General features: G+C 38.6%; 1 protein-coding gene across 1 annotated transcript; it reads right to left on the minus strand.

Moving 5' to 3' along the window:
• Nucleotides 1-1,204: 1,204 nt before the first annotated feature.
• LOC146635159 (uncharacterized) lies at nucleotides 1,205-5,422 on the minus strand. The gene is made up of 3 exons (XM_085346139.1): nucleotides 5,330-5,422; nucleotides 2,221-2,583; nucleotides 1,205-1,982 (listed from the first exon to the last, which is right to left on the minus strand). Exons 1-3 carry the CDS (start codon nucleotides 5,400-5,402, stop codon nucleotides 1,771-1,773), a joined length of 648 nt encoding a protein of 215 aa, XP_085202265.1. The 5' UTR covers nucleotides 5,403-5,422; the 3' UTR covers nucleotides 1,205-1,770.
• Between the last annotated feature and the right edge of the window lie 8,705 nt (nucleotides 5,423-14,127).

Here is a 14,127-nt window from a genome sequence, read left to right on the forward strand (position 1 = left end):
ACCATGGAGAAAGGAGGACTCTGTAAACTACTTGTTTTCTGTATAATTTCTGATGACTATGTTAAAAAGGAGTCAAAAACATTTTATGTTTTTGTTTTGGCTTTCTATTATGATTTTTTAAATTTAATTACTATTTATTCATTTTAACTCAAGTCCTCGCCGGTTGACCTGACATGTTTATCCCTAAATTTGATTCTGTTCATCTGCACGTAGCGTTTTTAGTGGGAGAAACCTTACCACTCATCCAAGTGACGTGTTCACCCTCAGCTGACTGCAGGTTTCCACAATCTAATAAACAGTACATTACATAGCATAAATCCTGGCAATCCTCCTTTGGGGTCCTTAGGGACTAAGTAAAGCGCTATACAAGTCCAGGCCATTTACCATTTATATGTATGTATATACAGTAGGATGCAAAAGTTTGGGCAACCTTGTTAATTGTCATTATTTTCCTGTATAAATCATGGGTTGTCACAATAAAAATTTTCACTTCTCAAATATCACTGTGTGTGTCTCCTATATGATATATTTTACTGACATTTTTTATTGTAGCATTTTGCATCAAACTGCAGGCCATCTACCATATAAATGGTAAATGGCCTGGACTTGTACAGCGCTTTACTAGTCCCTAAGGACCCCAAAGCGCTTTACACTACATTCATTCACCCATTCACACACACACACACACACATATATATATGTATGTATACTCATCTCAATCTGTTTCTCACATTTTATTTTTATTCAAGTGTCTGTTTTATCGTATGTTTGCACAAAGAGCCATAGCAATTTCCTAATGTTGTAAATCTGCTCAACATTTGGCAATAAACCCTCTTCCTGATTTCTGACTCAGCTGAGACTGAAGTTGGATGAGTGACGAAACGTTTCTCCCACTGAAAATGTCCAGATGAACAGAATCACCCTTGACTGAGCATCAGGACTACTGTGTCTATGTTGTGCTCTGGTGAAGGTAGACGGACTCCTTGATTTAGAACTAGTTCAAATGTGAGGTCATATTGTGAGCTGCTAACCTCCAGGTTAGCCTGCACTGTAGTTGATAAAAAACAGAGGCAGCTTTATCAATGTAACAGGGAGGAAGAATACAGAATAATGTAATTGGACCAATTGTCCAACGATTCTGATCCACTACCTCTGAGAGGCAGGTCTGTAATTATGAGAAGCAGAAACAGTTTACACATGGTTATATTTATTTTGGATCCATTCAAGGTGACAAAATCGGCATCAACAGTTTCAGGAAGTCAGAGCTTCTGATTAAAAAACAAAGTACAGCCACAGGAAATGTTGGAATAAAAAAAAAAAAAAAACACATTAAGTACTAACACATGTGGATCTTTGTTGGGAGAATATATAAAGGAAAGTAACAGCTGGACAGTAACAGACTGAAGTGTCTCCTTCATGGAAGGTAAAGTTCAATAAAGCTGAATCGTTCCAGATCAAAGGGAGGAAATGTTGGACCTGCAGCTACATAGAAATGTTTTTTTCTTTGGTTTCATTTTAATGAAATTACATTTAAAACGAATCAAACACCAGCAACATGTGATCAAAGGATCCTGAGTAATATCAGACAAATACTGTTTATATTCCAAACAACTTTCTCCTCTTTTCTGATGAAAAATGTAAATTAAATGCAAAATCTGGACGTGTCTGACAGGTACCTGCTAAATGTTTAATATTACTGATTTCTGTCTTTCCACATTTTCAGTGACACGACTGAAAGCAAAGCACAAGAATCACAGTTAAGCTGACATTTCAAACAGGCTGAAATTCAACAGGAGGCTGGTGTGAATCCTGACTCTGCTGTTGTTTATTTTTTCTGTAGATCAAAAAACCAACAACAGCAACAAGAAGCACAGCAGAAAGAATCAGACTGACGATTAGTCCAACAGATTGTTCCTCCTTCCCTCCAGCCTCCTTCCCTCCATCCTCCTTCCCTCCATCCTCTGTGCCTCCTCCTGTCTGACCTACAGGTGAGAAACAGGTGTGAGGTGTCAGCTGTCAGGTAGGTGATGAGTGAAGAACAGAACAGAATCCATTTCCTCTTCAAACTGCTGTCAGACATTATCTACTGCACTCTGATCACATCACTCAGACCAGCTGCTTTCTACAAAGTCTCATCAACAACATCTTTAGAAACAAACATCAACAAGCAGGAAGCAGCTTCACCTCTGATCACACACACACTCAACTCTACTCACTCACCTGGAGGAACAACTCTTAGTGTGACGATGCTGATGGGCTCATTTTTCAAAACAGCTTTCTTCCTGCGCTTTGCTCTTCTCTGGACGACACGACACTCGTATCTTCCAGCGTCATTAGTTGTCACATTGTTCAGAATCAAAGACACGTCTCCATCCTTCATCTGTCTGTCCTGCAGATCCACCCGGTTCTTAAAAGATGGATGCTGGTTTTCTGGATCAAACAGCTCATCCCGTAACAGAAGCACATATTTCTCTCCCAGGTCAGCTCTGCTCCACTCTAGAACAATAATGTTGTTCTTGTTTGGAGCTCGACATGGCAAAGTGACGTTCGTTTGTCCAGGTTCCGCTGGAATGATTTTCTGATCTGAAACAAGAACCAACACAGAGCAGAGAGGTTAAAGGTAAAAAAACAACGACTCACTTCTACACCAGGCAATGAGAGTGAAGGTCACTTGTGTCGAACCTAATTTTTCACTGGCACTGCTTTAAAAGTATGTTCTAATAGAAAGGTGTCTCACTTTGTTACCTACCTACAATAAATAAACAGCTAATTGAGATCTCATGTTACTGGTGAAGCAGAAACCTTAAGCCACAGTCTGAACATAATTCTGTATTTCAGTGTTTGGACTCAGACACAATGTTCCCGTCTGGGTACGTGTTTCTGTTTGGACAGCAAACGCAAAAATGCTGTAAAATCCCAACTGCACATCAATGGATCAATGCACATCAACCTTTGGGTTGGGTCAATACTGATTGGCTGATTAAGGGTAAGCACAAGTATTGGAGCTACTGGGAGTTCACCAGCAACAGAAGATCAAAAAAATCATCGTTGTTAAAAGAAACACTGCATGAAAAGCACAGAGTGGCTGCAGTGGACACTCATTGTATTCACTTCAGCTCTTTGTGTGTTATAATTTGACTCTTCTCTGTGGTTGGCTGAAGATCAACAAACAGCACAAGGAAGATTTGCCCACAGACCAGTTGTACCACATACACTGCCTCCATCAACATCAAACACTGTGCAGGTAGATGAGCCGTCCGTCTGCCTTCATATTACTGCACTGAAGCATAAAAGCAGCATTAGAGTGGCAGCTTCAGATGCCGCTGCTTTGCTGCAGCAGCTGCCTCTATTCAGAGGTGATGCCACCACCTGCTGAGCAGAGCTGTCGTGATTAAACACTGAAGGATATTAATCACATGCACATTTGTGCAACCACACACAAGAACTTGAGTTGTGGTTCATTTGTAAAGCTCTGGAGAGATACAGATGACACTGACAAACGAGGCATGTTCTGTACGAACAATCTAGATATCCTCATGCTCCGGTAACTTCAGGGTTAATTTGGGGTTTTCTGTACTACAGACGTGTAGTTAAACAGCTATGAAAGACCCACCCTACTGACTGAGCAATCGTCCAGCATTATCATCAATATTCCTATAATCAATATAAAGTCTTAGACACAACTGTTGCTATTTTTGAGGGGATGGTGTCCTTTAGGGTCAATAGACGTCCAACATCTTATTCTGACTGATGAATAACTTTGAACAGAGAAGCATCCAGGTAGCAGACCAGCCTCAACTATAATCCATCATATTCACGTGTCTTACTGATAAAACTGTGGAATTAAAACTCACACAATAAGTGTTTGTGAGCTTTTCTTCCTTCCTTTAAATAGGATACATTTTATTAACAGCTCTTCTCCAGTCTCACTGAGCAAAACGTGCACACATTTATACAGCACGTTTTACACTGAACTACAGCACAGAGCCTTTCCTCTACATCTGATTATCTACAGCAGATTTTATGTATAACCTCTACATATGTTTAATGACCTTGTATAGTTTATCCTTCCTTTGCACAATCAGCTGCTGTTACACTAATCACTGTGACTGTTTTGATGTTGCCAACACATCTGTTTCATGTGAACATGTAAGTGCATCCTGGAGAAGTTTAGGGCGACTGTTTATTGATCCTAAAAGGAAACTGCTACTTGTCTATCTGATCAACAGTATTTGGGTACATGAATCTAGATAACTTAAAGAGACCCTCTATCAGTGTTGCCAACTTATAACTAATGAACACACACACACGCACACACACACAAAGTAACTCCCCCAGAGCGCCAATTTCGGGTCACTGTTGCCAGTGTGGAGCAGGGTTGGAATTGTGACATTAAAAAAACAATAATTGCTAAAAGAAATGTAATTTGTAGTTAAATAATTCTAACTGCCTTTTGGACGTTTTTTACTCACTTTATGTCTCTTCCATTATTTCTGTCTCCAACAACGTAGGTTACAATTACATTAGCATGACCAAATATGCACATTAGGTGATGATGTCATTAAGCGACTTCTAGCGACTTTTAGGACAACCAATAGCGAATTTGATTACTGAGGAGTTGGGAACACTGCCCTCTATATGTTGAACTCTGCAGTACAAGACCAAGTTCTCAGAGTGAAGCGTATTTAACAATTCTCAAACAGTAGCAGTGCAGATCAGTAGCGTCTTCCATCTGAAATGGGAAGTCAGCAAATTCTGCTTCTTAGTCAGAATTACTTTCAAATAGAAGTACAAAATGAGGCAGTGCACACAAACAGTATCAAACCCAAAACGTGTAATCTGTACTTTCACTTTTGTGCTATTGTGTTAGCATTGTGCTGTACGGCTAGCTACAGATAGAAAACAAGCAGAATAACAAATCAGTGAGAAATCAAATCAGTGAGATCTCCAGCATGTAACAGGTCGTTGGTGTCCATCCACATCCATGGACTCCAGTTAGCTAGAAGCAACATAAATAGTGTTTTCTTTTCTTTTATGACTCGTGGAAGGAAGTTAGCTCAGGAGAGACGTCACAGTACAACCTCCATCAGACCTCTGAGATTAAATAAGCGTAACAGGATTTTAAATTTTAAGCTTTTACTAATGTTTACAGGCACTGCTGCCATCTTGGATGGTGAATTCAGGATTATTGGGGATTTTCACAGGTGGTATTTGAAAGCTGAATTTCGTACTGTAACTCGTTACTGGGTTACATAAAAATAATTCATAATCCATCTTAGTTTTTATGTCAGAGCGAAAGTGATTTTGGGTTCTCATAGTTAAATCTCACCTGCAGAGACAAACACGAAGAGACCGACAAACAGCAAAGTGTAGAAAAACAAAAAAGATGTTCGGCGAGACATTTCCGTAGCCTAGCTAGCTAACACTTCCACCCAAACATTAGCGGACGTCACATCCGTGGCTTGGAGAAAGAGTGTACGATCATTTCTTTTTTTTGATAGTTTTCAATTATATTTATATTTTATAATATATTATAATGACGGAGAGGCCGCAACAGCTCGAGACGAGAAAGAAATTAAAAGAAACGAAGGCAAAAACAAAAAACTGAGTTCTCTACTTCCTGTCTTCACTTTTTCTACTGGAATAAAAGAGCTGATGCAGAGTTTTTATCTAAGTGGTGACGCCTGCCGTTCAGGAGAAAACTGCAGAAAAATTGCTATTTGACGCAGTCATGTCAGGTTGATTTGGGTTCCAGAGATTCGTATTATTGGGTTTTTATTTACTGATCTGATGATGGGGAACTGGGGTTTAACTTCTGAAAGTCACAGAGAAACTTTGATTTCAGTGAACTGCAGATAAAATTCGATAAAATCCAAACACTCAGATATGAAAGCTGAGCTAAGAGTAGGCTAGCTTTCGCTGAGAGTTTGGTTATCTGATAGCTTGGTCCATTTTTTAAAATTTGAAAATATTGAAAAAGTAATGAAAAGTAACAGAGCACTAGTTTATTAACCAGCAATGCCTAAGCAGTCCTTAGTTTTGAGAAGAATAATCGTTAATCTCTCCTGTTCTCTTTCTTACATCTTTTCTCACTGAGTTTCTCTCCATGAGAAACAGTCCATCCCTGAAACAGTGTTTTCTGATATTTGTTGAGATGTTTGAAACATGTACTTTGAAATTACCTGTCACTTCCATGCATCCATTCTCTTCAGCCTGTCCTTATCAGGGTCGCAGGCGGGGCCTATCCCAGTTGTCATAGGATCAGACCCATCACTGAAAAAAACAAAACTAAAGGTACTCTACAGTAGAGCTAGATAGATGCCGAATTACTGCAACTTAAACTTGATTGACTTTTGCTGCACGAACATGTGACAGGAATGACAGAAATGCAGACACGTCTATAAATGTTTTGGCAGCATCAGCTGAGAGGAAAGCAACAAATTGCAGCCCAAAGATGATCTGGCTGGACATTAGCTAGAAATTCACATGATAGCCTCATGTGACAAATCAACATCAGTCACATGGGTGTATCAAACATGGGCTGCAGAAAGAAAATAGACACATATGAGAAAAGTGACCCACTGAACCCAAATCAGCTTCAAATTTTGAAAACTATCCTGGGAAAACATTCTTAACTATGACCAAAACTTGGAGAGTGGAGTAAGCTCTGCAGTGTGGTGGCAGATTTCCTTTCTTGTGTGTTAATCACATATTTAATCATATCACATTAGTTATAGTAATTTCACTTTCTCACTTAGTTGTATGCATGTTCACTACAGAGGGGCCTTGTGCTCTGCACACACAGTGAGACCATTGTAAGGGAGACATTAAATAGATAGTGAGACTCCTTTTGCTTATCGAGGGATGCGGATGTTTAGGTAGGGGCCCTGTTATGAAGTTGTTAGACCTGAACGTTTTCTCCACATTGCAATGTGTTTATTAAACCCACTTCAAATCAAGCTCACTGGGTGTGTTGCAGGTTATTGTTAAAATTTCCACAACAGCAGCAAAGGAAGCCCAGCAGAGGATGTACTTCCTGAGGCCGCTGAAGAAATTCAACCTGCCAACACGGACGATGATGCAGTTCTACACTGCAATCATCGAGTCCATCCTCACCCTGGACACAGTCTGTTTGACCTGCTCCCCTCAGGCAGGAGGCTCCGGTCCACTCGCACCAGAACCTCTCGCCATAAGAACAGTTTCTTCCCCTCTGCTGTTGGACTCATGAACAAAAACCATATGACTGTTCCCACCACTAACACATGACCCTACGCTGTGTTCACTGTATCATTCCATGTTTGGCACTGATCACCACCTGCACTCATGTATATATCATGTATATATCTATCCACTTAGCACTTTTAATTCTTATTTTTATGTTTATTTAAGTGTTGTCTGGCAGTATGTTTGCACTAAGTGCCGCAGCAATTTCCTAATGTTGTAAACCTGCACAACATTTGGCAATAAGATTCTGATTCTGAAATGAGCATTCCTTTAAATGGTGAGCAGTAGCTTTCCATATAGTCTGTTTTACACCTCGACCAAACAACAAATACAAAATTAAAACATTTAAAAACAAATCTCAGACATAATGTTGAGTCTTTTGTATGATTTTGTGCATGTCAAATTAAAAAAAAAAGGAATAATCCAAAAAGTAGTTATATTAACACTAAAACACACAAGAAAACAAAGTAAATTATTCCTCCCAAACAAATCGTATAAATTCCAAAAGCCCAAATAAAATCCTAAAAGATACAAAAGACAAACAAAACAGAAAGCAGAAAGTCACCATAAAAACAGCAACAATGAAGTCAAACTGGAAGCCAAACATGGAGTAGAAAGCCTGAAACTCAGTCCTATGAAAACTACAAAGGAACAAACACTCAGTATTGTCAGAAATACACCCCACTGTTAGAACAATAAAGCAATTAAAATTGAGCCAAATAAAAATCAAAAACACAAACCAAACAGAAAAGACTTAAAGAGAAATCTTCAAGACAACTCAAAATCCCAGGAGCTGAATCAGGGATCATGTCAGAATCTCCAACATAAATAGTGCCCTCACTACATTTCCTGTTTGTCATTGAGTTGATTTTCTTCTTTATATTGTGTCAGATAAAGTCTGACCGCTTTGAATTAAAACACATTGAAATAATTTCATATGATGTGTTTTCACAGATGAAACCAGCCAACAGTAAATCAGATGCTTCACACTAACTCCACATGACATTCATCTGTAACCAGGAAAGTGAAGCTTTAATCCTGGTTCAGATGGATTAACATGAACAATCTGTTAATCCACTGAAGCTCACAGACTTCATCAACCTGTCAGATTACCTAAAAGACTGAAAGACGTTGTTTTAAACACTTACTGTTGTTCTGAAGGATCTCTGAAACCCTCAAACATTCTTCTGATCATCAGGATGGAAAAATTATCCACTGAGAGCAAATAGAAAAAAGAAAGGAAACAAACTTTGACGATTTGGTCTCTGGCTGCACTAAACAGCCCCAGTGAACAATCTAACCCGTATTTCCTTGTCAGCTGTTTAATACGACACACCTTAGACCAGTTTGACTTCATAGCATTCCCGGACTGACTCAGCTGACTGGATCTGAGCCATGTATTTGACAAACAAATACCACAAACACACCTAAAGTAGCAGAGAGGTGACAGCAACAGGAAGTTAATTCTCTGGCACAGGTGGATGTGTAGACTTTGTAGACTGTCTGTGTGTTTAGAGTCGAGATAAATGATGAATGAAGGGTCTCATGACAAAATGATAATAATAAAAGTCAAAGGTGTTTTTGTATCCAACAAATATAGACACTAATAAGAGAAGACAAATAACATTACATAAAATATCAAAAGAATTATTCTAAAGTATACTGTATTTTCAGATATTGACTGATGTCAAGGTTGCAGGTTTGATTCCAGCTGGAGACACAAATCACTGTTGGACTGTCAGGAAGGGCACCGGGTGTAAAACTCTGTAAATCAAAATAAGGGGCACTAACTGCTGTGGGGTCGTCATGTGACCAGGAGCAGTCAAATGTAACTACTTTCTCTTTTACTCAACAGTGTTGAATGTAACAGTGTTGTTACTTTCATCTGTACAAAGTTTGTGTAAATAAGTTCTCACAGACAAAATCTGTGACACCTCCCACCTGACCACTTCAGAATCAGTTGAGGATATTTGTACAATCACTTATTAAAGGTTTTTAAATACTACATATATATTGGGAATTACATACCGGTACCCTTGCACTAAACAGCAGTGTTGGTTAAAATATGTCTATCATTTTGTGCCCTCATACTTATAGTTCAGGATATACATACATGATATTTTCAGGGCTAAAAATCTTTGTTAAACTCTGTTTCCAAGTATTCTGAATGTTGACATTTTCTCTATAAAGATCTGAAGGAATCTCTAAACACAGTTTTGTGGTTGTGGTGAAGTGAGTCACATAAAGAGTGTCACATTTCAGAAAAGCCACAGTTTTGCATTTCCTGGTCAGACTGGTTCAGTGTTTGTTTGTTGTTGGTACAGCTGGACTCTGGGTGTGTCAGTGCATATCATCATATGAGCTTCAGTAAAAGTAAATTCATCAATGACTAAATGATTAATTGGATATTAACCAGATACTGATAATGAAAATTTTTGCTTCTTTTCCAGTTTATTATTCCTCCACCGAAACACGTCAGCATGATTAGTTAAAAGACAGCAGGACAGGAGAGAAGAGACGAGGAGCAAAGTGTGACCAAGAAGCAACGTCACAAGGTCACATTGTTTCTTTATGCTTGCAGTAAAACAACAACAGAAAATAAACTGTTTAGTCCGTAAACACTTTGAATCATCTCTGGACATAAAGGCCAAACACTGTTGATTTCATAGTAAAGTGCTGAGGATGCTGAGGGAGCTGCAGCGCCCCCTGATGGATGATAGAAAACCACAACCAACAAACTGACATGACTCAGTTGCACAAATAAATTAAAAGTTTTAAAACACATCTGTCTTTGCTATCAGCAGAGCAGAGCTACTGAATTATTACTTCACATTTCGCTGTTATTAGACCAACTTTTATTTGCTATGTAAATCAAGCTTTTTTGTGGGTGGTGACCAGTGTTGGTCAAGTTACTTGAAAAAAGTAATCAGTAACTAATTACTGATTACTTCCCCAAAAAGTAATCCTGTTACTTTACTGATTACTTATTTTTTAAAAGTAATTAATTACTTAGTTACTCTTTAAAAACACGATTTACAACCTGAAGAGGTGATAAAGCAATAGATCTTTCAGCCCAATTCTACTTTTTCTACATAATCCATCATACAAAATGTAATCAAATGGTAAAGTCTCTTTTTAAAACTTGTTTTTATCAGTTTTAATCTTTTAACTTTATGCATCAAGCAAAAATTTAATTATATGCAACATTCTCTGACTTGAATAAATTAGTTTCACATTTAAACCTATTTTCTACACATTCCAGCACATAAAATAAAATATTTTTTGTGTTTACGCTCACTCTTTCAAATAGATGGACGTAAAACACAGCAGAAAATAAATGAAGTCACTTTTTATGGAATCAAACTCAAAGTAAGGTCAGTGCTTCCACGCTTTAAACGCTGCATGCTCATACTCTCTCCCACAATCGATATATGATCCATTGTTGATCTGCACACAGCTGTTGTCACTAACGGCGCACTTGCTTACGTCACTGTCGTGAGACATTCTCACAAAAAAAATCACGGTTTTAGTAACGCAGTAACGCAGCGTTCCTACTGGAAAGTAATGGTAATCTAATTACCGTTTTTGCAATAGTAATCCCTTACTTTACTCGTTACTTGAAAAAAGTAATCAGATTGCCCATCTCTGCTGATGACACTCAGATCTATATTCAACTGAAGAGAAGCTGTCCTGCTCCACTAGACCCCTTACTTCAGTGTCTGAGTGAAGTTAAATCCTGTAACTTCTCTCTCCTGGACGTACAACACCACAGCACTGGCCAAGAAATCACAGCAGCGTCTCTTCTTTCTCCGCAAACTAAGAAGAGCAGGAGCACCAGTCCCCATCATGTACACTTTCTACAGAGGCACCATCGAGAGCATCCTGTCGAGCTGCATCACTGTGTGGTTTGGAGCCTGTAATGCGTCCTGTCATAGAACCCTCCAACGCATAGTGAGGGCTGCAGAGAGGATCATTAGTGTCTCTCTCCCCTCCCTCCAGGACATTTACAGCACCCGTCTCACTAAAAAAGCCCTTTGCATAGCGGCTGATCCCACGCACCCAATGCAAAGCTTCTTCAAGCTGCTGCCGTCGGGGAGGAGACTGTGGAGTCTCCAGGCCAGGACCAGCAGACTGAAGGACAGCTTCATCCATCAGGCTGTCAGGAAGCTTAACTCCCTCCCGATTCTGCCCCCTCTCCCCTGTCTCCTCCACGGTCTCACTGAACTCTGTCACACACACACACACACACACACACACACACACACACACACACACACACACACACACACACACTCTCTCTAACTCACTCACTGGCCTGCACCAGTTACCAGTCACTTTGTGGAGCATTGGACTGCCATTACCTCATAAGACTTTGTTGTTACACTATCTCATACCGTACATTACTAAATCTCCATTTGCACTATTTGCCTATTTGCACTACTCTGCCTGGTTTGCACTCAATGTCATTTACCCTTACCTGAATATTGTATATTGTATAGCTTTCTTGTTATATGTAAATTGTATTGTATTTATTTAAATTTTTACTTTAATTATTTTACTTGCATTTTTAATCACTCTTATATTTAAATGTTCATTTGCTATTTTATCTAGGGATTGAGAGTAACGAAGTTTCTATTCTCTGTATGTCCTGTACATGTGGCAGAATTGACAATAAAGTTGACTTTGACTTTGACTTTGACTAACTTTCTAAATTTTAATGAAAACGAAACAAAAGTGACAATTTTTGGACCAAGTAGCAATCCTAGCACCTCCTCATGTTAACCTGCACAGTCTTAAGCCTTTAGCACCGCTCCCAAAAACGGAAGCAAGGGGGAGGAGATCCCGTTTAATTTGTTATGAAAGGGGTCAGAAATTTAAGTTCCAACATGTGTGTTGTCCACGGAAACCTCTGAATATCAGCTAACATTCCATATAAACCATTTCTACAACCACCAAACACAAAGAAAACAAACGATGATTAAAAGAGCAGTTATGCAAATGCACAAAAGTCCGCAAAACAAACAAATCGAACCAGAAACTCTCCAGACTTCATAGACTTCAAAGAAAGGCTTTTTATCCTCCAGAGCTATCACCGATTCTGAAGTGTCACTACACTCGGACCAAAATTCACTGAAAAAGCCCCAAAGAAGACCACAAAAACACATGGCAGCACAAATGCGCTAAGATAGAAAGTGGCTTACCATCCCGATTTCCTCCATTATTATCAGAGGCAGCCAGTAGCTCCATGACTATCAGCAGTTACCACGGCTAACTAACTAGCAGTTATTTTATTTTCAACTTTAATTTATATATTTATCTTATTCTTTCCCAGTTAAATTTACCCTTCATTCTAATTTGTGTTGTACAGTTATTTCATTTTTAACTTTAATTTTTATATTTAATTTTATTTATTCCTTTCTAGTTAAATTTACCCTTTTTAATTTTCATATTTATTTCCTATCTTATTCATAGCCTCTTCTTTTTTCTTTAGGTCACGAGCAGTTGTGTAAGCATTTCACTGCATATCATACTGTGTATGACTGTGTATGTGACAAATAAAATTTGAATTTGATTTGTTTTGATTTGGTTTCACCAGTAGATGGCAGAAAACTTTAAAAGTCATTCACGACTATTTCAAGCTTCACTGAGAGGTTTCACAAGAAGAGCTCTGATTCAGACAGTGTTATCCAGATGGAAGCCCAGACTGAGTCTCATGTTTATCAATTTATACTTTATCACACACTAAAACACTTCATTTCTTTACTTTAGGTCAGACCACTGAGTGTGAGACTATAAATATTGACAGGGTAATGAACACTAGTCAACCATTCACCATGTTAAACCTTCTCTATACTCATATCTTCCTGATAAAGTGCAACTGAAAATGCACAATACATACTGTACTGTTCGGTACTGGTGTTTTACTGTGTTTTCACAGAAAAAATCCAAAAAATTAGACAAGCAATTGGTACATCAACAGCAGATCCAGGATATGTACTGTGTCCACCAAAAAACTGTTTAAACACCATGAAACAGTTTCAACCTATTAACAGCAAAGACCTGGAGGACATCTTAGGTCAACTGAACTCCTCCTCCTGCTGTTTAGATGTCCTGCCAACAAGTTTTTTCAAAAAGGTCTCAAAGACTTTAGAGTCAGACCTGTTACAGATCGTCAACTTTTCTTTATTATCAGGTGTGTTTCCAGAATCACTAAAAACTGCTGTAATCAAACCTATACTGAAAAAGGACAATCTTGACAAGACACAAATGAACAACTACAGGCCGATCTCAAATCTCCCATTTTTAAGTAAGATCATTGAAAAAGCAGTTTCTCAACAGCTCAATTACTTCTTAAAACAGAATAATTGCTACGATGCCTTCCAGTCAGGTTTTAGACAGAACCACAGCACTGAAACCGCTCTGACCAAAGTGTTTAATGACATATGTCTGAATACAGACAGTGGAAAAATGTCAGTCTTAGTTTTACTGGATCTCAGTGCAGCATTTGATACAGTTGACCACAACATATTACTCAAACGACTGGAGAACTGGACAGGTCTTTCAGGAACTGTACTAAACTGGTTCAAAACATACATAGAAAACAGGAAATACTTTGTATCAATAGGTAACTTCACATCTGAGCAGACAAGTATCACATGTGGAGTTCCCCAAGGTTCCATCTTGGGACCCCTTCTGTTTAACATCTACATGCTCCCACTGGCACAGATTATAAACAACAACAAAATAAACTATCACAGCTATGCAGATGACACACAAATATATATCACAATGTCACCAGGAGACCAAGGCCCTGTGCAGGCTCTTGGTAAATGCATTGAGGAAATCAATGACTGGTTGTGCCACAATTTTCTCCAGCTAAACAAAAACAAAACTGAGGTAATA

This window comes from Diplotaxodon limnothrissa, linkage group LG3 (assembly GCF_057381915.1).
Source record: "Diplotaxodon limnothrissa isolate DT_005_m linkage group LG3, D_limnothrissa_male_GT1.1, whole genome shotgun sequence".
Taxonomy (NCBI): domain Eukaryota; kingdom Metazoa; phylum Chordata; class Actinopteri; order Cichliformes; family Cichlidae; genus Diplotaxodon; species Diplotaxodon limnothrissa.